This window comes from Numenius arquata, chromosome 6, assembly GCF_964106895.1.
Source record: "Numenius arquata chromosome 6, bNumArq3.hap1.1, whole genome shotgun sequence".
Taxonomy (NCBI): domain Eukaryota; kingdom Metazoa; phylum Chordata; class Aves; order Charadriiformes; family Scolopacidae; genus Numenius; species Numenius arquata.
In genome coordinates, this window is record NC_133581.1 from 11,064,508 (window position 1) to 11,091,298 (window position 26,791).

General features: G+C 41.3%; 1 protein-coding gene across 1 annotated transcript in view; it reads left to right on the top strand.

The window, feature by feature from the left end:
* CLMN (calmin) overlaps positions 1 to 26,791 on the top strand; it is a 73,103-nt gene that overhangs the window by 26,581 nt on the left and 19,731 nt on the right. Inside the window, exon 2 of the mRNA XM_074149654.1 lies at positions 26,203 to 26,264. Within this exon, the coding sequence (XP_074005755.1) occupies positions 26,203 to 26,264 (62 nt within the window). The remainder of the gene's footprint in view (positions 1 to 26,202; positions 26,265 to 26,791) is intronic.

Here is a 26,791-nt window from a genome sequence, read left to right on the forward strand (position 1 = left end):
ACTTCCAAAGGAGACCTGAAAAAATATTAATATGCTAAGGCAGGAAAAATGGTTATGGGTAATTACAAATCATTGAAGCAATGGCTTTTCTTTGTCTAAAATAGCCCAGCTTTTAAAAAGAACTGAAGGAGGAAATACAAGTGATTTTTATGCCACCTAATCTTAGTGATGTTACAGAACTGCCTACTGCGTTTAGAAGAATTGCCGTGTTGCAAGTGCACAGGAATTTCTTCTCGGAGGCCAAGACCTGCACCTGAGCCCGGTGCTCGCTCTGCGTGCTGCCCTTTGGGCTGCCGTTCCCACAGCCGGCAAATGCCAACTGCGATGTGACCGCTCCTGAGGGAATATTTGTTGTGACTGATGCTGATACGCTTTCATCCTACGGTAGGGAGGATGCATTCGTTAAGTGGAGGCAGACAGAGGACTCTTCCATGATCTGTCTTCAGGTGTGTTAGTTCAGTTTAGTAAGCTGAGTATTCAAAGGGACTTTGTCTTCAAACGCTGTTCTCTGATTTTTCTTGTTTTCATGTCCTTGCCTCAAATGGTAGATCCACCTCTTAGCCTGAGGTATATCTGTAGTACTTTTCCTCCCGCTAATAAGGATAAGAGGACTTCTGACTGTGCCACTGGCATTTCAAAGCTGTCAGGCTGTTGAGGAGGAAGGTTCAGCTGCCAGCTTTACTACAGATTTTGCACGTGTCTGCAGGCAGCAGAGCCAGCCTCCATCGCCAGGCTGTAACACAGGGATTTCTGGAGCGGAGAAGGATTTGTTCTACCCCTCATCCTGCCTGGGTAGATGTGGACTGTGCTGCCCGTGTGCCCAAGGGATCGCAGTGAGCCCCAGCAGAGCTGGCAGCACCCAGCTCTCTGGAGGGGCTGCCAGGGATGGCAGTGAGCAGCAAGCTTTGCAGCCTCAGTGAGAGCAAGGGTTTAAGTGGGCTTCACCTATGGAAAGTGATTTTGCAGGCATGGTCTATATTTAGCCAGCTTCTGTTTGTGCCGCATTAAGTCATTGGAACAAGATAAGTTTATTGTTTCATTTCCACTGATGTGGCATCTTGCAGCTAATGCAAGTCAAATCCCACACTCTTGTTTAACCCTGTGGCACGTTTCATCCTGGAGCAGCTTGTAAAATTAAACTGAAAAAGGAGGAATCTTCATCTGCCTGTAATGTGCCACCAGGATGGGGAAAACAGGACAATTGTGTGAGTCCTGTGGAAGGCAGGGAGATGCCCGAGCGATGAACACGTTACCCAGCTGAGAGCCAGAGTGACTCAGGAGCAGTGGGTGTGCGCTTTGCATGTCAGACCTCCGCTGCCAGCCTGCTCTGCGTACCTCTGAGTGATTGATCTTTGACTCTTCCAAGCTTTTTCTTATATATCAAAGTCTTGATCTGCTAGATGTAGTTCTGCTCCTAACTGAAGATTTAATTCTCATACAGACTACCAAGTACCCTTTTAATTATTCATTTCTTCAGATATGAAATAATCAATATAGAGGATCCTTTTATGGTTAGCTGGATTTAAAAGGTAGCAGTTCCTTGTGATTCTGATATTTAATGCATGAGCAGGGACTGAATCCTGCTATGGGGCCTCCTGAGATGGTGCATCAGCTGCTGCCTTTGGGCAGCGTAATGCAGAGATGCCTGAGGGGAATTTTGTTCATTTCGTCCTGACCTGAAATGTTATAGCTGGAGTGACTAGGTATGTGTAACGCTCCTCTAACCACAGCTATCTCAGAACAGCATCGGTTCTGGTTTTCTAACTTGTTATCTCGTGAGGAAGGGAACTACCTCTGTAGGATCTGTGCCACCTTATCTGCTGTGAGATGGAAAGAGCGAACAGAGAAGGGAAGAGGAACAGATAACCATGTACCAAGATTACAGACAAGATCAAAGACTGAATGGGGAAACCAGCACTAGCAAAACAGGGGGTAGGAATGATAAATGCAAAGAAGGCAAGGAGTTTCTTGATCCTTCTGTCTTCAGCCACTTGTGCAAAACAAGTTCCGCTATTTACATCATTGGGAGTAGGAATGGGATGAGCAGCTAACAAAATGTGTCATTTAACAGTTTTGAATCAACTGTATGCGTACTTTATTCTGTGGCTTATCACAGGGTAGGTAGAGGCAAGGATTAGGGACAAAAGGGAGAGAGAAAATGAATAAACTCTTAAGATAAGGACTTGTCCTGTAGTGCAGGGATGCTGCCTCTGAGCAGCCCTGCAAATACACAGGAGAAGACTGGACAGCCACCCTGTTAACATATATTACACTTACTTGGTTTGTGTCACAGCTCTATGTTACATTTTTAAATGCTTTTAAGAATCTCAAGAATCTTAAGGTTTGGTCAGTTATTTTTTCATAGACATGCAAACAAAAGATTAGCTCTCATCCTGAGATCTTACTAGTGTTTATGAAAGGTGGTGACGTTGGGACATGGAGGTGGATTTGTTTGCCCTTTTCATGTTGGCGGCATCTCTTGGTAATCCTCTGCTCTAACTACCGGGCTACAAATATTTCTGAAAATACAGCCATTATATAAAGCCATTGGATCACTGAATATTTGATTAGACATATCATAATTTTCCACCCTGTGTGAGGACTCAAGCTTTGTTTATGAAGTGTCTCCAGTCTGGACAGCAGCAAAAATCTGTGTGATGTATGTGTGACTCAGGAGACTAAATAAAATGGCTCTAGGGCTATTAAGACATACTTGTACATACAGTTTAAATAGAAATAAGCCAGTGCTGCTGCCAAGACAGGCAGAGCTATAACACACCCTTTTCCCCCTTGGCTCATACAGGCACAGTGTTTGTGTGACTGTGCAGTGAATTGGATCGAGTGACCAAGTTAAAATAAACCCTTTTGTCCACCAGGTTAATTTTAGCTGGCATCAAATCCTGCATTTGGTTTCCCATAGAATCACAGAAGGATTTAGACTGCTCTTCCCTATCTCCCGCTTTGCCCAGGCCATTAGAGTTTGTGAACTGCTGGAGAACATTAAGCAAATCTTTGCGCAAGTCAGGTATGTAAACTGTGAGTCTGTGATAAAGGTAGGGAAAACCAGATGTGACACTATGCGTTGAGTGTAGTCATATAGCACTAAAGTACAAAAAAGAAAGCAAGTTGTCATTCTGTTGGGTCTTTTCTTCCTGATGAGATACCTGATTGATACTGCAGACTTGCAGTTGTGAAGTGAGATGTGTATTATATGGCTGATTAAGCCTGTTGTAGGCAGTTAGTTCTCCCTTTCTGCACTTCTGCTTTTGATTGCTTCCCAGGACGAAGATTTGAATCTATCTACATTAACATTTCTAAGTTAGAGGGATAGTTTAATGTTTTAGTTACAACTGCTGTGTCCAAGACCAGGTAATAATGAATTACATGTGATTGAGTCATAAACCTATTCAAATATGATATTCATATTAGAAGTAGTAGATAGAACTTCTTTGCTTTTGAAGACTGTCTCTCAATACCTTCTGTGAGAGTATCCCGTCCCTTGTGAATAAGCTCTGATCCAGGCTCTCCTCAGCCAGTATATTTACAGGTATAAGGGCTTTAGTTTTCTTCCAGACCTTCCTTGGCAAGGAATTGAGGGTAAGGTGGGAGAAGCAGAAGCTGCTCTTCCTGCTCTACATTCAGATACCCTCAGTGGGTATAAAAAGAAGTTTGAAGCTGTCCTGGGTTGGATAGCAACTAGCTGTGCTAAAATGCAAGATGAACCAAGAGCAAACTTGACATTAAATTTTTCCCTTCTTCTGTTTGATGCCAGGACGTGGTGCACAGGCTAATGGGTGACAGCCCCTGACTCATGGGGGAAGTGTTTCCCAATGCCCCTGCTCATTAAAAACAGGGGTTGTTTTAACGCTGCCTAGCCCATAGCTTTTGATATTGAATATATGTTGTTACTGTACGATAAAGCAACACAGAGGGTGATCCAGATCACACGTGGCCTCACTTACTCTGCTGAAGTCACCGGAATGTGCAATGAAGAGTTTGGCAGCTCTATGCTGGCTGCAGGAGACCAGATAAAAACTAATGTCTTCTAAAACTTGGTGGTACAGAGTTAACTTGCAACTTGTTTTAAATAGTAAAGCTGCTAGGTTAAGTTTGTATTAGTTCAGCATTCTGTATGATGTGGGTTTTTAAAAAAAAAAAACTGATTCTACAAGCTTTAGGATGGATTTGCTGTACTGTTGAACTACAGTGTTCTTCTTTGCTGCTTATGTTATTAAGTTACTATGTTTATCTCTGAAGATAATGAAAATGAACTCAAAACTGACTTTGCTTAGCAAAGCTTTTTGGAGGCAAACTCTTGACTAGGGAAACCATCCTCAACCCGGAGTTAAGAATATCTTTTTGAATGATTTTCTGGAAAAATTATAAAACCTGCATTTGGGATGCAAGTTACTGTGGGAAATAGAGAAATTGAATGCATATGGGGAAAAATCATACTGTCTCTAATTGCTTTTCTTGTCATGTGTCTTGGAACATCAATAAATGTTAAAATAAATTACATTTTTGTAAGGGTAGGGGTGCATTTTTCCAAAAGCATTAAGCAAATACTTCAGCTGTTTTCAGAATGTAGCATAAAAACTAAGCTGGCAAAGGAATAAAAGATGATGGAAATAATCCTTTAAAAAAAACCCAAAACATATGCAGGAAACACTGTCAGCTTACTAAAGAAATATCTAGTGACTCATTTCAACAGTTTGTTAAACAACAGGTGTGTTGCTTGGGCTTCTAACATGTAGGTGACCTGAAATCTCCAAAAAAGGCTTTGTGCTCCAAACGTGCACCAGGATATCTGTCCTTTCCCAGAACACCATCAGTCTTCCTGTGGCACCTTCTTATCTCATTCTTTTCCTGCTTGTGTGCCAGGAGAGGAGTCTAAGGTGTCTGTCTGCAAACGTGGCTGCAGGGTTTATATCCTATTCACAGTTTAATGATATTTTGCAACTAGCAGGATTAGATTTGGGATTTTGTAATAAAAAAGTTCCTTCTGATAGGTAGAGAGAATGAATTAGTTAAAAATTCAACAGATCTCTTAATTCCTTACGATTCAGTAGAACTCAGTACACTTTGCATTATTTAACAAACATTGGAAATGCAGTATAAGTTTAACCCAAACTTACAGAAACTTAATGTTTCAGTAAATTGTGGCTGGATTGGATATTCTTCTTTGGAGCTACAAAAATATCTGAGATGCTGCCACTTGATACGAAGAGAAAATCTATAGTTGGATATATACTTAATAGTGTGCATAAATCCTTCCTTTTTTCTCTTCTTTTCTTCCATCCAGAACTCTCTTGGCATGGAAAGTGTTATTTTCTGTCACATTGCAATTTCACAGCCCTTTTGATGCATTACACTGCCACACTTTTTTCATTTGGGGGCAGAAGCTCTGAGCTACTGATTAATCTTATCAAGGAGTCATACCCCAATTATACAACAGGAGTCAGTGATCCTTTTGGAAATCTTAATAGCGTTCAGTCAGTTGAGGAATAATGTACTTACTGATGAGAGTGATGCTTTTTAAAGGAAGTGGCAGACATAGCTGTTTCCTTATTGTTGAAAACATTTAAGCTGAAAGCAGTTTAAAACATAATGCTGCTTCTGTGGATGCTTCTGTAGAGGAACCTTTCACATCCCTGAATTATTTACAGTGCTGGTCTGCTGTCCTTGCTTTTCTATCTGCTTTTAACATGTATGCAGAGAAAATGAAATATAAAATGCTCATGATTTGCATCCACATTTTTGCCTTGCTCTTGAACAAAAGGAGGTGATTTTTTGCCACAATGGTGTAAGGTCATGTTCCTACTGTAGGTCAATTTATCAAAGCTGAGGAAGTAGCCAGAGAAGTAGTGTGTCTATGAGGAACCTCAAGAACTGCGAAAAAGCAAGATGGAGCAATTTACATTCAGCTTCGAGGAAGAAACACAGGTTACAGAGGGGAGGAATCTGGAGAGCACCAGCAAGACAGGCTGTGAGACACAAGCCATCCTTGCAGTGCTTCCATGAGCTGGTCTTGGAATTAGCTCAGGTCTTTCTGAAACTTGGTATCTTCTGGTGCTTGGTATGTGCAATAGAGCTGAAGTCGTCAATGTAGCAAATAAGGAATAAAAAGGGAAAGCAAAGTAACAATACCAAGAAAGACTTGCATCCTGCACAAACTACCTGGTGAAATTGGCTTCTTGGCAAAAAATGCTTGTGTGTGCATGGAAGCAAGAACAGAGCCTGAGTGCCGAGAGGACAACAGGAGAAAAAAAAAATAAAAATTAAAAAGCTTTACTTCATTTCATTGGCTAGTTGTAGAATGGTAGAGGAGATGACAAGCTGGTGAATCTGCAGTATTTCTTTCTGCTGACTGTTGCATCAGTTTTTAATGGGATGGAATGAACCTTTTTGGGGGAGAAAAAGGTATGCAGTTGTTTTTTCTTTCCTGACGATTCAAGAAGCAGAAGAGGGATGGATGGTGGGATAATCTGTGGAACATGTGACTTTATATCCCAGGAAAAATTTAGAGGAACAGATTCAACCCTAGAGAAATGCCTGTAAATAGCAAAGGCAGATGAACTCTTTGGGGAAAGGATAAAATAATACCAGCCGCTAGTGTGGAAAAAGCTTCCAGGCTGCAATTAAAGGAGCTCAGAGGTTAATAAAGGCAGAAAAAGTAGCATCTTATCCCCTGTGTGCGTTTTAGACAGTGATATGCAAAGTATGAAGTAAAACTCCTCATTGCAGGTTGAGATGAGGGAAGGAGGACAGCACCATATGTGGTCCCAGGCTGGTAGAAATCACTGCTGGTTGGCTGCAGGGTCTGGGAACTGGGCTCTGGGCAGGCATGGTGCTCCTCCACAGCATTGCTGTGCACGTGGGACCTCCTGTCAGGGCTCGGCCACTGTGGTTCCACAGCTGGGTTAGCAAACGGGGATCGTTTCGACAGAACTGGGTTAGGAGTGAGTTTTCTCTGCAGTTTTGAGAAGAATTGGCAAGAGGGCACAAATCTGGGACGGTGATCTGGGACGCTGGCGTAGTGATGTGGAGCACAGGGGCATGCATCAACGAACAGACACCCAGAGGACATGGGGATAGGTGAATTAGCCCTCACTGGGTCTGTAACTTCATAATGAGGAAGAAACTTCTTTTTCTGTCTAAAATGACCAAGTAGAGGACAGATATTATCCATTTCCAAGGACCGATATGTCCGATACTACTCATACCATGAACTATATCTAGGGCAGAGGGTTTCCCTGTTTTAAACTAGGGTGGAGGGTATGGTTTGCAGGTCTAGCTGAAACACCTAATATCGTTTATGAACCTCTTGAGTACAGGAAGCTGTGGACATCAGCTTGGTTTCATGGATGTTTTGGTACAATTTGAAGCAAGAATTAGAAGGGCATCTAATAGATAAAGCCTAAGTTGGTGCTTCCAAACTGAACGTGAAAATTCAGGTGTGCCATACTGGCCACGGACCTCTCATTGATCCACGTTACAACCTGAGAAACTATAAGCTGTTAAAGGAACATCTTCTCCAAAATATGTAGATTGCTGACAGTGTTCCTCAGTGTGGAACAATTCCACATTCGCACCTCCATGTCTGAAGTGGATATGGAGTCTCAAAGCCACAGGAAACTGCTGATGAATGCCTCCAGACTGATACAGATCATTTGACGTTCAAGTTCTGCAGCGTGAGAAGTTCCTGCCCAGAAGCTGCAAGTGGTGGCAGATACACTGAAGGGGACATGTTCTTGGGAGTGCAGCACAGGTGGCTTTGAGGAAAAAGTGCTTGGATGTGCACCTTACACGTAGGTCATGAGATGGGTAGTTGCAGCAGCTGGGGACTGAATTGCTTCCTCAGTAGGAACACAGAGTCCTTTTTGATAACTGTGGGGTTCTTCTCTTTTGCTCCAGGTGCAATACCTGAAAAAATACCAGTTAAGAAACACTCTTTTCTGTTGGTGGGGTTTTTTTTTTGTCTGTGTTTTGTTTTGTTTTGTTTTCCTTCAGAAAAAAACAGAGGCAGCAATGAGATGCTTCGAATTAAAAGAACATTCTCATATGGCACCACACCAGCAGAATTTTCCAGAGTCAAATTCTTAGCTTGGTATTTGACTGATGACTTCTCCACCCAGACCTTGCTGCAAAGTCCCAGGATGCTCTTATGGGCCAAAGGCAAGTGCATTGGACAGGAGGTGCTGGCTCTCCTGGAGAGGCAGGTTTCTTTAAAAGCATTCAGTTGAAATTGTAGTATTTCCTTTTTAAAGCAAGTAAATACAATGGTGACCTTGTCTGTCAAGAAATTTCGTTTTTAGCAAAACCTTTAATAGCAGCGGTTTCCATATCCCTAGCTGTTCAGCAAACCTATACTTCAGTACCGGAATCTCTGCTGATGAAGGAAGGGGAAGAGGAGGGGTGTTCATGCAGCCTTGTCAGCCCAAGGCAAGACAGGGACAGCCCAAAGCAACACAGGCAGAAGTGGCATTTTCTGATGTCTGAGATGCAATTAGGGGCAGGCTGAACCAAAGAGATCTGCAAGGGGATGGAGACAGAAATCTCCCAAGGATGTTGGCGTAAGTGAAATAGTGCTCGTTATGTGGGTAAGAGAAAGTAACTGCTCTTTGCATTCTAGTCCACATCAAGCAGACTGTTTCTAGTCTAAAAATATTCTCTGTGCTGACCTGTCTGAGAATAATTTTGTGTCACTTTCCTGACTTTATTTCTGGCTTTTGATTTCCCATAGAGATCTGGAGTCTGATGGATTAGACCGGTTTCTGGGAGTAATTGCGGCAGTCCTGTCTCTGCAAGGAAGGGCCCCGTATCTGGAATGTGCTTTCCTTGGCAAGCGCTGGGTGGTGGCAACCTTCAGGCTGTGACAGGAGACCTATTTATTTACTTTGGTTCTTATGCTTACTGTAGGGGTTTTTCTCTGTGTGTCCAACTTCGGATGCCAATACTTCTCTCCCACCCGTGGGCTCAGCGATAGCTACGCCCTGTAAGACATACACTGCAGAGATTTTTCATGGCTGTTTTATTAACAGTCAGGCTGGTTTAACAAGGCCAGCTGTTTTATAATAGGGTAATACACTTAAAATTAATATAGTCATTTGTTATATCAGTTGACTTTAACAAGGGGTGTTACTTTTTACCAGTAAAAGTGGGTGAAAAGCTCTTGGAGCAGGTAGCCAAAAGGGTTGTCTTATCCTATCCTTCCCCCTCCCTGCCTTTTTTTTTTTTTTAAAAATGTTTCTGTCCATTTAAGGGTGGGACCATCCAAGATCACTCAAAGAAGATTGTAAATTGATGTCAAATATGGTAACGGTCATCTACTTATCTGCAGTGGTGGAAGCCCTACTGTAGATTGGACAGACTGGGCAATGGTAAAAAAGAAAACCAACCCCAAACCTCTCGCCTTCCCATGAGCACATGGATTGCTATATGAGCATGATACTACAAAGGTTTCTCACTTCTTTTCTCTACCTCCCAGGGCCTTTTACCCAAAGTGACCTTTTGCTTCAGCCTAGGGCTGTGACAGAGTGCCTTCAGCCCAGGTTCTCTCTGCCTTAGCCCACAACTGAGACTTGTCCGCTATAAAACCTAATAGAAGAATGTACTGGAGGCCATGTAGTCACACCAAGGGTCTGTCTAGCCGAGTATCTCTATCTAGCAGTGACCAAAAGGGCCCTGTTCTAGTATAAGAACAGGGCAATCAGTTTTCACAATTTCCTCCATTTTGCCATTTGCAAACCAGGGACTTCCAGAGTCAGAAGGGAGTTAATTGCAGTTAATAAACATGGGTGGATTTCCCTTCTGTAAGCTCTCACTAAATGTGTTGAATCCACAGTGTCTGGCTGTGATGACTTCCACAATGCAACCATGTTGAGGCAATTCCCTTAATTTTGTTTTTAAACCTGCGTCCTGATGTTTTCATTTGATGTTCCCTAGTTCTTTTGCTGGGAGAGACAATTACAAATTAGTCTCTCTCAGTGCCACTCATGATGTTACAGACTGTGCAGAAAGAGAAAAAAATATTCTGTCAAATCTTAAGTCTTCCTTTCTTTGGATCAAGTAATCTTTCTCTTGCTTCCTCTCTTATATCAAAAGATAAAAGAATTGTTTGTCACCAAAAAAAATCCATCTTCCAGGTAGGTAGTCACAAGGGATTAGCATGATGTCTTCCAGCACCTCTGTTCTGGTAAAGCATAAAGAAGACTGGGCAAAGGCTGGTGTCACCCACCCACTTTTTTGCAGAACCGACTCTTCTGAGGAGAGACATAAACCAGCAAACACTCTGCCAAACCCACTGCAACTTGGAGATCTTGTTAGGAAACATGCCAGGACCGGCGCTGCCTCCTAGTTGTAGGTGGATATTGGCAAGAAGTTCAATGCAGGGTAACCAGAAGGGATGCTGGAAATATGCAGCTCCATCCTCTTGCACTCTCACAGTGAAGTATTCACCAGCATTTATGCTTTACCCTTGAAGAAACTAAAGACTAATGCTTACATGAGTGCCTGGGCAAGGAGAGAACCCACCCCCTGCAACCAAGCACCATGGTGACTTCACAGATTTCCTCCACTGGTTCCCAGGAGCTCCTCAGAAATGTGAATTTCATCATAACTTAGCTGGGGCAGCTCTGGATCCTCATTTTATAAATGACTGGTGCTCCAGTGTGCCAGGCATGGTACAAAGTCAGGGTACAGTTCCTTCCCTGGAGTGCCCACAGTGCCCACTCGAGGCCAGCTCTCTCAGATTTGAAGAGTGTTTAGTAGTGTGTCTCTATTTTTATGCCAGAGATCAAAAAATGCATTAGTGCTCCTCCTAATGCATAAGGACTTGCATCCATTGACTTCTGGAAGTAACTAGGACCACAGATTACTGTTATTGCTCTCTTAGTTATTAAAAATAGATGGATCCTGAGAAATTATGAGATTTGACTAGAGCAGGCAAGTTTCAGCACTGATTAGCCCATCTCTGTACTTGAAGAACAAACTGTTAGTACAAGATATGAGTGGAGCAACTGTATTTAGAAACTTGTTTCCAGGGAAACATTAGTTTCTCTGGAAGACAACCCTGAGACATGAAATTTTATGTGACTCTTGGGACAAATGTAAGTTTGAAGACTTTTTTTTCCCCCTACTTTTTATAGCGAGTACATTCTGCTCCAGATTTATCCGCTTCAGACCTGCATGGTAAAACCTATTTTAACTGTGGAGTCCAGTATCTCAGTGGATTTCATTAAGAAAAGGGCCCACACAAGCTGCAGCTTAAAGATTGGTTGCTTGCATAGCAACTGCAATCAAATCAGCACTTCCTAAGCATATCTGTACACACCACGCAAAGTGTGACCTTAAGAGCAAGGCTTAGGTTGTAACTTGGTTTCTTGTGTGACATCAGACAAGTCCATTAACTGTAACGTGTTTGTAAAATCAGTATAGTGATAATTTCTTACCTTTGCCCCTAAAATTGCAAAGATCACTTTATTAGGCTTCTAGAAATCCAGAGAAAAAGGGCTGAAAGTTTTTCCTTTGACTAGCTCTTCCTCCTGAAACCAGACAGAGTTTCATCTCTTAACCGCTTGGCAGCTTCCTTACCAGGCAAGTTTTCTAGAAGACTCTCACTTAGTGAACCAAGTTTATGTTCTTTATACCAAGGACGTTTCTGTTGAAATTGCAAATACTATGAACTTGTTGAAGTACTTTTTGTCATTGTTGCAATTTACTTATTTAGAAACTCAAAGTTTTTTCTTGCCTGTGACAAAACTATGTCCTTTGCTCTCTACTTATACTTCTATACCTGATTGTTTCTTTTTGTTGTTTTGTTTTGTTTGTTTGTTTGTTTTTTAAATGGAGAGAGCAGTAGTCTGGAAGTATACAAGTGAAGAGAATTATATAATTAAGCTTTAAGATCCTCATTGAACACAGAAGTGAATCAATTAGTTATTATTTTTCTAGCAGAGACATATGAGCCAATAGTGGCATTTGTAAAAGTCTGCATTTATCTCCATTTTTAGTTTTCCGGCCAAGGTAGGAGAGGGCAGATAAAGTTTGTCTTGGGAATTTGAAAGGCCCACGGCCCTTGCTTCTCATCTGTTAACGTCCAAGAGCCTTTGTTTGCTTACACGTGTGAGGTTTAGTGTGACCATCTGTAAAACAGCTATAAAATTAAACCTCTTCAGTGTTGAAAGAACAGAGGAACTATTATTTATGTCGCAATAAAATGGACTACGGATTAAATCTGTTTGTTTTGGTAAACAAATGAAAGCTAAATCCTGGTGCCTTAGATGTGGGTGCTGTCAAGGTCGAGTCTCTGTGGGACACCGCTGTCCCCAGAGCCCTGCAGGATGTGCCATGAGTGGGGGATGAAGGCTCTCCAAATCTTAGAGGTGTGCAGCATGTTGTGGTGTCATAGCATCAAATCCTGATTAAATTACGTGCTTAGGGATTTCTGTCAAGCTTTTCCTCTTAATTGCCACCCACGTGTTTCATCTGGCTTAGAATTGTAGGTAATTATGTTGCTGTCTTTCGTCCATACTTGATTTCTTTGCTTTTATCACCTGCTGATCTCCAGCAAAGCAGGAGAAGCCCTCTTCTGATGACCTGTCTCCAGTCAGATGGTTCCCACCTACTCTGCACACACCACAGAACGTGAAAATGAAGAGTGTGCATGTTATTGGTATTGCTATTGCTGACCGTTTGAAAACAAACAAAAAGTGAAATAACTGGTCTGGCAGCCAGACACAGCTGTAGTCAATAGTGTGAGCTGACTGGCAGTAAAGCAACATGGAGTGAAGTTATTTTTCAATCAAGTTAGGCTTTACCGTACTAATCCACTGAAACTGCAAAGGCTGTTTTCAGTAAACTCGTCACTTTATTAAATGGGAGCCAAAGCCAAAGGAAATCCACTTAAGAAAGAAAAGTTAAACAATGTAATTCTGCAGCTGTAGAAATAAATTGAAATGGAGAAGGTGTATTTTCAAAGCCATTCTTACAGCTAAATTGCAGTCATTATTATTAATGAAGAAATAAACTAAAAGATAATAATGAAAAGTTTCACTGTTTTCTTCCAAGGGAAGATACATCAAACAAAATTCCCATCCTGACTTTTCAGATGACTTGCTTATGAATATAACATTGCTGAGCAAGGGAAGAATGGTCTGCTGATGAAGTTCAGTTGTAATTTTGTCCCCTTGGTCACTTCCAGTATTCATAGGGTTAGTAAGTAAAAGGTGTTGCTGTCTTTCCAACTTTTCTGCCCTGAATTGAATTTTATACAGGTGCAAACAAAACTAGCACAAGAGTTAAAACTAGCACACTGTTATATCATCCTGTTGGCATTCCTGTCTTGGCTGGGTAAATGATGTTATTGATCAGCAGTTGTGATATTGTTAGACAGATGCATCACAAAAGAATCTTCTAATTGTTTTTTTTCCAAACATTAGGGCCTGACAATATAGTTGTCACTGAAGTATCTGACTGCCTCTGCAGTCAGTGTTTGTGGGTTTAATTTCAAGATCCTTTCAAAGCACGAATGATTCCACTGTTAAAAATGAGAAGCACAGAGATCATGGAAATTTGCCCAAGGTCTGAAAGGGATTCCTTCAGTCATTTAAGACTTTGATCCTCCTTCTCTCTATCTTCTAGCTAATATTTTTAATAGAGGTCACATTCTGGTATCCATCACCTTTCTAGCAATATGTTGTAGCCAAGTCTAAATGCTGTTTGGCATTGAGAGTTCTTTTAATTTTTTTAATGATACCTCAGTTTCAAGCAGCATCTTTTGCTTAAAGACTTACTGTTTCCCTGTTGCCATGCAAAAGGCTGCAATCAGGTAGTTGTGTTCCTGGGTTTAGTAGTTGTTTTTTTTTTTCCCTATGAAGATTTCATTGTGTTTCTAATCCTGAGGGGAACTGACTGTACGATCATGTTTTAGTCATGCTTACTCAATTCTCTGGTCTGACTGTGCTTGTAGCCTGTGTGCTGTGAGTGCTTTGATGAAGCTCATTGCCATGCACACTTGAAGCCTGCCAGAGTCCTTGGAATACTTAATAATGTCTTTCCATGACCCCAAAATGACAGACACTGGGGATATACAGTTCTTGAAACCCATGAGTCAGGTCTCATATTCCTGAAATGTTTGGTTTGCCTTAAGTTATTTCATACAGCTGTAAAGAGTACAAACTGTTTGCAAGAGTTAAACTTCTTACTTTAAAACCAGGCTCTCAAAACGAAGCAGTTGCTGAATGGTGGGAGCAAGGCACGGCACTGATTGCTGAGCAGGACCTTGACCATCTGCAAAAGCTTCTCAGCTTAAAGTCTCTAGGTCTAAGCATAGACATGGCCTTAGTGAAGAGAGCGTCTCATCATCCTCTGTCACCCAAAATTCAGTGTCCATGATTGTACTAGCTGGGCTGGTCTCAATGTTGTTGATAAGAAGGTGTTGCAGACATCAGAGGCTGCGTGCAGGGCAGCCTTCCTGGTGCTTCTGATGGCTTCTATTTTACTGGATGGTCCAGCTGAGTTGCCATAAGGAACTGGAGTGTGTAGTCTTAAAAACAGCAATGTCCTTGCTATCCTCTTCCATTGCTCATCCCCCCATCTCACATCCTACAGATGAAGAAAAATGGAGGTTGAATAGTGATTTTTCTGTTGGAGAGCATGCACATTCCAGCTCTGTAAGTACCTGCAGGCCTAAAGGAGGTAGTTGTCTCACCTATTAACCATATCCAGCACGTACCAGCGGTGCTCTGTGGTGAAATTGGCAGGTGTGCCTGTGACAGTGACAAAAAGAGTCAGAACAGGAGCTGACTGATTAGAGCTCTTCTGACTCCTACAGAAGTAGGAATGTTGTCAGTCCTCATGCTCTGCGTTATTCCCATTGCACGACGTTCATGGTTTGATGTGGCAAATGGATAAAAAAATGTGAGGAACACACATTAACCAGAATCCTGTGGCTTGGGCTTGAGGCGAGAGATGCAAAGCAGCGCTAAAGCAACGTGGGGCGGGGAGAGTGAGCTAATCTGATAGTGTCTAGAGATATGAGTGCTCTCAGGCCAAGGGTTGATGTACACAGGAGGCCAGCTCTGCTGCCAAAACACTGTTTGACACCCTCCTTTGTGCCGGCCAAAGTGTTTGCTGAGCCTCATAGTGCCAGTGTGGAGCTGTACTGGGTAAAAGGGTATATGAAACTATACTTCTGTGGGGTGCGACTTTGATGTCCCACCAAGCAGGCTGCAGTGACTGAACAGTTCCTTCTCTTCGTCTCTCTGATAGTCTTGAGGAGTGGCCAAGAGCACCAGGAAGGTGGGGGAAAATCATTTTAATTGGCATGAAAAGAAAAATAAAAGTCGCGAACTGATTCAAAGGGCTGTAGAAACCAGATCCTCTGACAGAAGCTCCCTCTCTTTCCAAAGTGCCTTTATTCCACTTGTGCTATGGACTATGACATATATTTGAAGGTCCACCTTTCTCTGGAATGTCTGATTACCATTCTTCTGAGTACAAGCTAACATAGCAAATAAAATGGCTTATGTCCCATTTTGAAGTATATCTCTTAAATCCATCTCAGGAGGGATCGTTACGCATGTTGAACACAATTCAGAGCAACAAAATGCATGGTCTTTCCATGAGCTTTTTTTTTTTTTTTAAACTTGCCTTTTGGAAAGATGTGATGCCATCTGAGCACCATTGAGTGTATTAAAGGAAGGGCTTGTTGCTTGCATGATAATTAGTCCCTGAAGTTCTTGGTGCTCCCATGTTCTCCTTTGTATTGGGAGACAATGCTATGTCTTGTCCCCAAGGAAGTGAAAGTCTGATAAGGAGGGTCACAGAGCTCATCGCGTTGAAGGTACTGTGCAAAGACAGAGTCTAGCTATGTAGTGACAGGTTTTTGCTTGAAAGAAGGTTGTCTTGCTATGAATAATACTGTACCAAATGCCTCTGCTAAATATTGTTTCTGGAAATTTCCATAAATAATACAAATATTTGCTTGGCACTTAAGTCCAAATTCTTTCATGTTTGCTTTTTCTTCCTGGTGGATGCTCTGCATGGGCCATGAAGGACAAAGAGTGAGTTTTCATGGTTCCTGCCATGTTCTCACTTGAATTTTGGAAAAGAGTTGCAAAAAATAGAGAAATAGAAAGGTGGTTGTTGTCCTGGAGGTTACAGGTGAACTATTTAATGAGAGACGCAGGAGGCAGGGCAGTGTCAGTGTTGAAGACGCATGCAGTGTCTACAGCTCATCGGGCTCTGGTCTTTTGATGGCATTGTTTTAATGCCATAAAATGGTAGTATTTTAGTATTAGATCCTCAGAACAAGAGAGCCTGTGTACATATTTCTTTTCCTTGGGTTTTCATCCTGGCAGATTTGCTGAAACCTGCCTTCAGGCATACAGCTAAAAACGTGGATCTCTATCAAGAGCTTCAGTCAGACACTTGAGGGCTGCATTGACACATTCTGGGAGACTCTTAGGAAGAACTGGGATCCTGAGTGTCACAGGAGGCCTCAATCCAAGCCCAGTCCAAGATTTTGTCTGATACCTTCTAGTTTTGATTAATTGGTGAGCTGTGCCAATGCTATTTCTGAACGATCTTCACACATTATAGCCTGGTTTCAAAGTCTGTGGGAGCAAAAGAAAGACTGCTACAGACTTCAGGAAAATAATTTCTCTGCTAACTTTTGGCAGCTGGCATCACCCAGAACAATGCCCACAACTTCCAACTCATGGTGCCCTGTTCTACCTAAAGCAACGCTCACCAGTGTGCAGAGGGGACTGGGCTTTCTGCCGTGCTGCCCACGAAGCCTGTGCTGGGGTTAGAGGGGGCAGAGTTAGGGTCAGAGTCTCGTGGAGGAGGCTACATGATTGACTTAGCTGAGCACTCAGAAGTTTGCCATCCTTGATCTGCCCGTGGCAGCTACCCTTTTCTCAGAAAAGCAGGTGTCACTCTGGGAGCATACCTCCTAGAAGATCATTTGAGACACGTGGCAACTCCTCAGGAGTATCCACTGGTTCCTGCAAGGCTCTTGCATTTTATAATGCATTTTAAAAATGACCTCTACTATAGTTCAGCTTTTTAGCTATTTTAATCTATCTGTGGCAGCTTACACTCTGCCTTCATCCATTTTTAAATGGCAGTTGCCTTGCTCTGCGACACAGCACCTTACAGCATAGCTCCCATCTCTTGCGTTGTGTTTTTGGTTTCATTTTCCTCTCCATACCTCCAAGAACGGTCTCGTACCCTCTACTTCAGATCACATGTCTGGCCCACAATAGACAAAGCATCTGCTTATTCCTCCAAAGCCACAGGATTTTGTGCTAGTTAATATTAATCTCTGTAAATCTCTTCAATCTTTTGCTCTTAGAGTTGCATCTATTTCTGCATGTTTCTAATATTCATCTGAATACTATGCTCCTCACTCTATTTCTTCTGTGCTGCTTAGTGGCTTTGATAAGAGCCAGTAAAGGGATGGATAAATGGGAGAGAGGCAGAACACAGTGTGATTTGTGTATTTTTCACTAGGGAGACCCATATGAGGCCCCTTCCTTTCTTCAGCATACCAGTAGGTTTTAGCTGTCCATGCAGTGGGTTACTCTTTCTGGCTTTTAATACTGGTTTTGCACATCTGCATATGTATAATTAAGTTTTACTTCTGAACCTCTTCTGACACCTCTGTGGTGTCCTGTTCAGAAGGCTTCATAAGCATTTCTTGATTTGGATTATATACTGGCTGGGTAATGTCCCTGAGTGTTTGGGGACAATGGGGGAAGCAGAAAAAAGAAACCCAGAATCCACAGGCACCCCAACAGGCAATTCTTTGTGATTTCATGACTTCTGCAAGGTAGTTCTGTGTCACACCAAGTTTGTGGTTGCCTTTCCTTACCTGGTTTTAGAAAATGAAACTACAGTCTTCTAAGTACAAGTTTCCTACAGGTAAAGGCAAATTCCAAAGAAGATTATACGTCTCTGGCAGTTGTCTCCTCAGCCCTTCTGTACCATCCTGTAGTTCTTTGAAAGGTCCTGGTTACCAATTGCGAGAGTTCAAATTTTATGTTAGACTGCCTCTTGTAAAGGAGCTCAGGAAGCTGCCCAGGGCTTCTGTTGGAAGTGGATGTGTTGCCCATCTCTTGCACCTGCATTTTCTTCCTTTTACTCACAAATTCAGTTACAATGTTGTCAAATGCATAAAAGTACAGTTAACCACCAACCTATTAACATTAACTGATGAATATAGGAGGCAGTGGGAATCTGGGCACACGCTAGTTCTCATCTGACTCTGAATGTCAAGAAATAACCCTGACACATAGTGTGGGTTTTCTTGGGCTTCTTTGCTCATCTCAATTTATTCAGGCTTTAGCACTGTTGTCAGAACTGATGTAAAGCAGAATATCTTGTTGCATTTCAGCTTTTGATGCCTCAACAAAATTAACCAGCCAAGAGGATTTTTTTTTGCCCTCTCTGGAAGGAAAAAACATAAACAATAGGGAATGTTTCACAGTCTAGGCTTTCTAGGTTTGCCACAACAAATACAAGGGTAAATGCAGAGCACTGGAGATGACACGGACTGGACTTTGTGATTAGCCCTTCCTTGATTGAGGTAGAATGGTTTCTGGAAGCTGTTTTTCTTTACTTCTTAGATGCTATGGGATGAGCACCGAGATCTTCAGTTAGGAGTGATGTGGTATATAGATGTCGGTGCAGATATTGGTATAGGTACAAGTCATTCTTCTCCATGTCAGTGGGAGGGAAGGGGTTGTGCTAGTGGTGGTAAGACCACTTATGTTGGTGTGCAGTTGACTCAAGAGCCATTCCTCTAACTAACAAGAAGACAGGGCTAACTGGTACCTGGCTGAATGCAGTGACTACAATTTTGTTATTTTCAGGAGGGCACTCCTGATTTTATTTTTGAGCAAGTGAAGAGAACCTGCCCTGATATACTCAAGTAGGTAAAAAAGGTGCAAGAGGTTGAATTTGAAGTTAAGCATTGCCCTTTGAAGCAGAGTTCAGCGCTCTGTCAATGGCAAGGGTTGGAAATTTTCCCACTGCGGAGCTGGGGACCTAAATACTCCTAAGAAACGTCGGCAGTCTCAGGAGATGAACCATTTGTAGAAACCGATACTAGTGCAGCAAAAAGCATTGGAACAGAGTGAACCCCCGAGCAACTCTTGAGTCAAGATGTTGTAAAAGTGCATTGCTCCTAATGGCTACTGCTGGTAATAGTGAACCCTGTTGATTTTCATGTACAGAAGGAGGAATTATGCTCCTTGTACAGCATGTAATACCATGAGAGGTGGTATGCACAGTCTGAAAACCCCTTGCTGGATCAATGCTTAAATCACTTGCTAAATCAATTCCAAAGCCATTGAGTTTAACCTAATTACTACTTTGTTGGGTCCCGTAACATTCCCAGTAAACACTGATGTTTGCTTCATTCAAAGTGTTCAGAACAAAACTGTATCTCTCTTTTTTAAAATTGCCAAATTTTGTTTCACAAGAACTTTCCTGGTATGTAAATGAGTAATTTAGTTAATCTGTTCAATAACATTTTCCATGTATATAAAAAGTCATGAGAACAAAGATGTTTGCTTAGTGATTGAAGGGTACGGGAAGGGGAATCTTTACCATCTGCCACTACCAAATTACTTTTCAAGGGGGAAAAATAAATCCCTCTCATTGGAAGCTATTTTGATCAGCTCTAACAGTAATATTTTATGTAGGATTTCTCTTCCAGAGCCCAGTAGAATTTACAAGAAAATTCATCTTCCTAATGCTTTGGTAAGAGGAACATCTGTCTCAAGCATTGTGAGGATTGAAGCACTAAGAGTTTTTTAGAAATCTCATATTCATCCTGCAGTATTTGTTTGGTGTATATAATCCTAATATGCCAGTTGCAGCACTAAATATTTTTCTATAACCAGCCAGTGAACTCCAAAAGAAACCTGTTTAGCTGCAGCTAATGAAAATGTAATGCCTGTGATCGTGCGATGTTTTCGTTCTGCAGCACCAACCTGAGTTTTAAAGTATTTTGAACCAGTAAGACTCAGACTCTGCAACTTTGATGGAATGTAAAAGCCTCAAGCTTTCAACACCTGCCATAGAAATTTAATAAGGACCCTAATAAATGGGTCAGTTTCAACAAACAATTAACTTAACAACTTCATCTGGAAGGCTTAGAGGCCCTTTTTCATAGGATGTAACTTGAGAGCAGTCTCATGTTATATAGTGTAGTTAATGTTTCCTTTAGAAAACCAGAGTTTTTTAAGATTTAATATTTCATGTGCTCCAAATTACATCAAATTGGCGTATGGTACACAACAAAGCTTTCAATCCCTATATAGATCAAAAAGAAAATTTATATTCATCTTCTAAGCTGTTTGGGGGTTTCTTGAGCACAATATACAATATACATATGGGAAAATATACAATTCCCAGGAATTCAGAAGCTTATAAAATGAATTTTGTGGGCAATTTGGATAAAATTATTCCTTATACTTTGATTATGCCATTAAAATTCACACTCCTACAAATATGGAGATTTTCTTGTAAGTACTGAGTACTCACTGAGCAGTGTAGCTGGACTGCACCATATAGACTTGAGAGGAATGTGTTTTCCTACATGTTGTCTTACATTGTGAGCTACTTTTCAGCCTCTTGTAAAAATATATAATAGAATTAAGTCTCTGAGGGTTCATAGCTCTATGTGTTTAATGTAAGTCTGCACTGAGATGAAGCAAAAGAAGAAAATTTAATTGCACTTTTCCCTGCCCTACTTTACACATTTCATCTTAAACTCTCCATTTATTTTGCTGTCAGTTGCTACACCCCACCCAGTCTCCCTTTCTCACCCCCTCTTTTTTTTTGTTGTTACAGTTCACCTCTAATCACCCCTCCTATGTCAGATCTGTTGCCTCGTCTTTTGTCTTTGCATCTGAACTTTGTCCCACGTGTTGTGTTTGAACAGTAAAAGGTCTCCTGGACAAGGATCTGTGCTTCCTTACTGCTGTCAATATCCTGTACCGAACATCAACATCCTGCACCTCATGTCTGACCGCTTATTGTAACTGATGGCATGGCCTTTATTTGCCTGTATGGCATATGCAATTACTTGCATCTATATAGGCACAAAAAAGCAGAATAGGATTCATGTGTCCCAGCTGCACTGTATGCAGAAGCTTATTGAGGCAGATCTTAGTCAGACATCATCCTCTTTTTGCTGGTTTGACACCAAAATTCAACCTGGGTACTCAGTGCCATTTGTCTGGGTGTATGCAAAGATACAACCATCTAATTAAAACAAAAAACCTAAGAAGTTCTCTTTAGCTAATGGTATTGCTGGCAGCCTTGTCATGATCAGTAAGAACAACACATGTTGACTTTCATGTCTGGAAATGCACTCTTCAGTGCTTGAGACGTAGTAGTGCAAGCTTTGAACATTTTGGGCAGCAAATGAGCAATTTTAGGTAAAATCAATTTTCTAAGATGTCAGGAAGAAATTTTTCACAATGAGGGTGGTGAGACACTGGAACAAGTTGCCCAGAGAAGTTGTGGCTGCCCCATCCCTGGAGGTGTTCAAGGCCAGGCTGGATGGACCTTTGAGCAACCTGGTCTAGTGGGAGGTGTCCCTGCCCATGGCAGGGGGGTTGGAACTAGATGATCTTTAAGGTCCCTTCCAACCTACACCATTCTATGATTCTATGATTAAGTTTGCAGAGAAAACAGTATTCAGACTTGATAGTATGATCATAGAATCACAAAATGATGACCAGTAATCAAAAATACCTAGACTGAGTCACTGTGTAGGATCACCATGAAGCCTGGTTTAAAATCCACTTCTCGTTTTATTTAGTGGCCTGGAGTTTGGGCAGTTCAAAAGTAGATGGTTCAGTGTGTGTTCATTAGAGACTGATTGATTGCTTGGCTGTATGAACTCAGGTTTTGGAGTGAGGAAGGCGGAAGGAGAAGAATTTGCATTTCCTAAGACTTAGGATGTCTGAACCACATGTTTATAATTTTGAAGTTAAGCTGTAGTATTTAAATATCATATATTTATGCCCATATATTTTTGTTGTGTAATAAGAAGTACCATTTTCTCCTGATTTAAGACTTTGGCAGGTGCTCAGGTCCCTCTAGAGCCAAACACATTATGAGCTGGTTCTGATGACGTGGATATGGGACGATTCTCCTGGCAAATTATTGCCTCTTAAGCCAAGGGCAGTCAAAGCATCCTCTTCCACAGTTAGGTGGCCAACACCAGCATTTCTGTCTTGAACACTTGCTTCATGTTAATAACAGGTGTATCTTGTATCTATAAAGGTTGTAAATTGCGGTAGAAACAAGGAAGCTGGCTTTTGTGTGTGTTATAAAACTAGTCGTTAGCAAGTTGTCTTGAAGGTAAGTTGCAAGTGGATCTAAAAGCTAGCTTGGCCTGTTGTGAAGGTTTTAACGTCATCTGATGATGATATCCTGGATGAAATGGTAATAGCTCTGGAAACAAATTTAAGTGACCTTCTGCTTTGCTTTGGGAGTAATATCCATACATGCAAATCAAGCAGTTTTCTGAAGCTACGTAATTACACACTGACGAGTGTTCCACTCAAATCAGCTTCCATGTTTCATAGTTCCTTCATGTGCCCAGCCCCATGGTGGTGTGCCTCAGAGGATTATTCATAACTGGTTCTACAACAACAGAATAAATAGTATTTAAAAGCAAATCAACATTTGCTATCTCCAATTTGCTGTTGAACCCAGAGGCTGTTAAGGGATTGGCTTCTTGTAGGTATTGCAACAGTTGTGACCTTTGAGGAGATCTGAAGAAGAAAGAAGTGGCATTAGCAGTAAATGCCTGAGGAAATTCTAGGCTGGTGGAGAAGGAAATAGTGCCACAAAGGGAAGTAGCTGAACTCTCTTCTCCATTAACAGCTTAACCTTGAATTTGTCCAAGTGGTTTTTTAACTAGCTTAGTTTTCTGTGATAACTTAGTTGCCTTTGCCATAAGATTTGACAAACCAGAATGTATATCCTTGTGAATATTTAGTTGCAACCTGACTAGGGTGCAGACACTGGCTGAGCCAAATTCTGCCAAATTCTGCTGTCCTCTGGGACACAGTTATGGGGCAGAGAACTGTGTGGGTTATACAACAGGCTCATCATCCTACCAGTACACGTTTTCCTTCTCTAGAGGTTTCTTCCCCTCTATATTATTGCAGCTAATGCCTATTAGTGCCTTACCCGTGTACTTGGTATAAATACTGTGCTTCTGCCACATCTTAGACCCTACTATGAAAGCATGTTGCAGTTGAGTTTATTGAAAGAGTATGGAAGGCCCAGCTTCTGTGTGGTGGTCAAGATTTCTCTTTATAATTTTTCTCTTATGCCAAGGTCTGGGCTGAGCTGAACCAAAATGGCAATTCCAAACTTTTTACTACCTTCCAGCATTATATCTTTGAATCCAACCCTCACAGCAGGCATCCTTCTTTTCCAGCATAGGATTTGTGTGCAGGCCAGCCATATGGTGTGTGTAATTATAATTTTATAATGGTGTTATTGCTCTCTAGCTGCCCAGTAAACCCAGTGCAGTTTCAGTAAACTATATGCATAAGCATAGAAACTTTAGACTTGAACAATTTTCTTCGCTATTATACAATAGTAGGTGCGAAGGAGAAAAAAAGATTCCATTTAATTTATAGAAACTGTATAAAGTTTATAGAGTCTCCACAATCATCTCAAATGAAAAGGCTGTGGAGAAGAGGGGCTGTACCGAAACTGGGAGGTCCACAAAGAGAAGAATAACAGTTAAAGGCACACATCGGTAAATACCTGCACTGAACTTTTCCCATTAACTCTACCATCGAGCATATGGACCGCATTAGGGGTTTGTCTGCCTTAGGGATTTTATAAACACGTTTCCTCCCCTTTCCTCTTCCCCGCCCCGTTACTATTGCTTTAGACTATTATAGAATTGAATAGTGTCCATTCTGGGGTCATCATTTTTATTGGAAAGAGGCTGTTTGCTGTAGAAACATTCACTGATTAGTGTCAGAAACCTGTGTATATATGCAAGTGCTTTCCTGAATGTGCCTTTTTTTCCCCTTGGTGTGTGAGCTTCCTAAAGCAGTCATACCAGCTTGGCTCACCCACCCTTTCAGGCATATGTGCAACTCTAATTTGCACCGATGGCAGAATTTCTGCAGCAAAATTAGAAGCCAATGTGTGCTCAGTTTTATGGATGATCTGTAAATAAACACAGCTCACTTTTGCATCTTTATTTACCCTGAAAATGAAGGTTGCCAAAGTCATTGGTGAAAAATAGGACCCAAAACCAAGAATCTAAGCCTCCGATGAAATCAGAAAACATTCATTATGCTTCTGTGTACTCTTCTGTGATTTTAGCCATCACTGGAAGTCTGTATGTCCAGCCCCCAGAACCTGGTGCTGCCCATCCGAGCATTCCTGAGCTTGAGGAAGAGGTGGCCCTGTTGCCTGCTGCTACCTCCTGCACCCATTTTGCCTTCCCCTTTGTACCAACACATGTATTTTAATAGAAAGAACTGTCTCTGGGAATAGATCTGGCTTAACATTAACCTCCACCCACCCTCAAGAGTTAATTTTAACACATCGATGGTGGAAGTTACACCCTAGGTGGCACATAGAACTTCTGCTGCTCAGCCCTGGATGTGTGAGTGCCTGGCAAGAAGTTCTGGGGTCGAGGTGCTGAAGGAAGGAAAGCCCAAGAAAGATGTGACACATCTCTTAGTTTATTGTACTTTGAGATTTGTAGGTGGTAAATGATGTGGGTTTTTTACAGATATTCTGGAACCCTAATATAATTTACAGTTTCATTTGTAGAGAGCTGTTTCAAATCTGTGCACATTCTTCTAAGATGTTTTAAAAGAAAAGCCAACAGCAATAATTAGTTTGGCATTTTCCATGTTTTCTAAAGCACTTAAGGGGTAATGACTTTTTTTAACCAATCTTACATAAAATCAGGTTTTACAGGAATAAGAGGACTTAAAAGGCCTGAATGGCCGTCAGTGACATGTAATTCATGCTGAAAGCTCTATTCCAATACATCAAAATAAGGAAAACAATTATACATATGATTAGAGGCTGCTGACCCTTCAGTTAAAATGATCAAAAAGAACAATATTAAAATTTGATTTACGGAAGCTACTACTTAGCCTATAATTACTCTAACCAATAAAAACAAACCAGACTTTTACAGAACGTGATTTCCCAGAAGATAGGTTAGCTATTTTTGTAGGGCTGAAGAAACACAAAATGGTTTTAAAATATATTTGATATGCTCTATGAGTAAATTGAAATACAGCATATAACTACTTTTAATGTTTTTTGTTCATAAATTGCCAGATTTCCTTAATTCAAGTGAAATTTGAGAACCACTTGAGAATAATTGTCTCTAAAATGAAATATTACTTTGTCATTCTACTTCATTTATATTAAATATATGGTTTACTTTTTTATATTAGAAGGTAAATGAAAGTTGGTCAGTAATATGATTCCCCTTACACTTTTGCTGTAGTTCACTATGGAAATGGGTTCAGGAAATGGCAGATGTGATTAAAAACTCTTCAGCTGGCCCAAGAGCTGTTTGTACAGCACCTAGCACACAGCACTTCTGGCAAGGAACAAGCACTCCTCGTCTTATTGCAATATAAATAACATGACTCTTCAATGTAGGGACTTAGAATTTTGATTTAAAATGCACTAGTTAGGAGATTGGGAAGATGAGATTTGATGAGGCTTTTTTATTCATAAGAATGAAGACACAGTTGTTGTGCTGGCTGATGCGGTCCTGCTTTCTTGTGCACGCGAGTAAGTACATTGGAATCTACGCCAGACCAATTTGCATGAGGGTGTTGGAGCAATAATCCTATAAATTGACATAGAAGGGTCAAGCTGCCTGCTCAGAGGCTGACATCACTGGAGAGCTGTGCACAACACATAAATACATTGAAGATTGCAAAACTAAGAGAGACTTCTTCCTATGTCCTGTAGAATGCATCTACAAGTGTAGAGCTCATGTCTGGGCAAAGACTCAACCTTATATCTCCCAGTTTGGAATATATTTGTTTTATTCACAGACCTCTCATGAATTCTGACTTTTTTGTGCATCAGTTTTTGAAATTTCCTACCAGCTTTCCCTCGTCTGGAAACTTAAGTGCTGTTTTTTGTTTCTGATATTTCTAGTGGAACGGGAAAATGTACAGAAGAGGACCTTTACCAGATGGATAAACCTACATTTGGGAAAGGTAAGACTGACAAACAGTCTTGATACTCAGATACAAGGACTCAACCATAGACAGGTTGCAGTTAGTTTAAAGTAGCTAAAATTTGGAAACAAAGTTGACTTCTGTGCATATGGGGATGTTTGGAGGAGAAGGAGGGGAAGCTGAAAGCATGTTTCTGGGTAAATGAAAATGCTTGGCTGGCTTTAGTTCATCTCAGGTGCATTTAAGTCTTTAATTCTACTGACTGTTACCATGAGGCTAAAATTTTCCCACAGAACGTACCCACATAAAATCAAATGTGGTTGAGGCTGCTCTGAGGTGATGATGACTCTGTTCTTCCCTGGACTGGAAATTCAAACATCTAAGGCATCATGGCCAAAGACAAACGTTCTTCAGAACCTGGCTTCATCCCAGATCTGCAGATGGGAACCTTGTCAGTCATGTTTGGAGGGGAGGGCTGTATGATGGGATTTACATATCCACTTACATTAGAAAACTAATTTTTGGACATCACTTCATATTTTGAAGATGTAATTGTCTCTTAATCA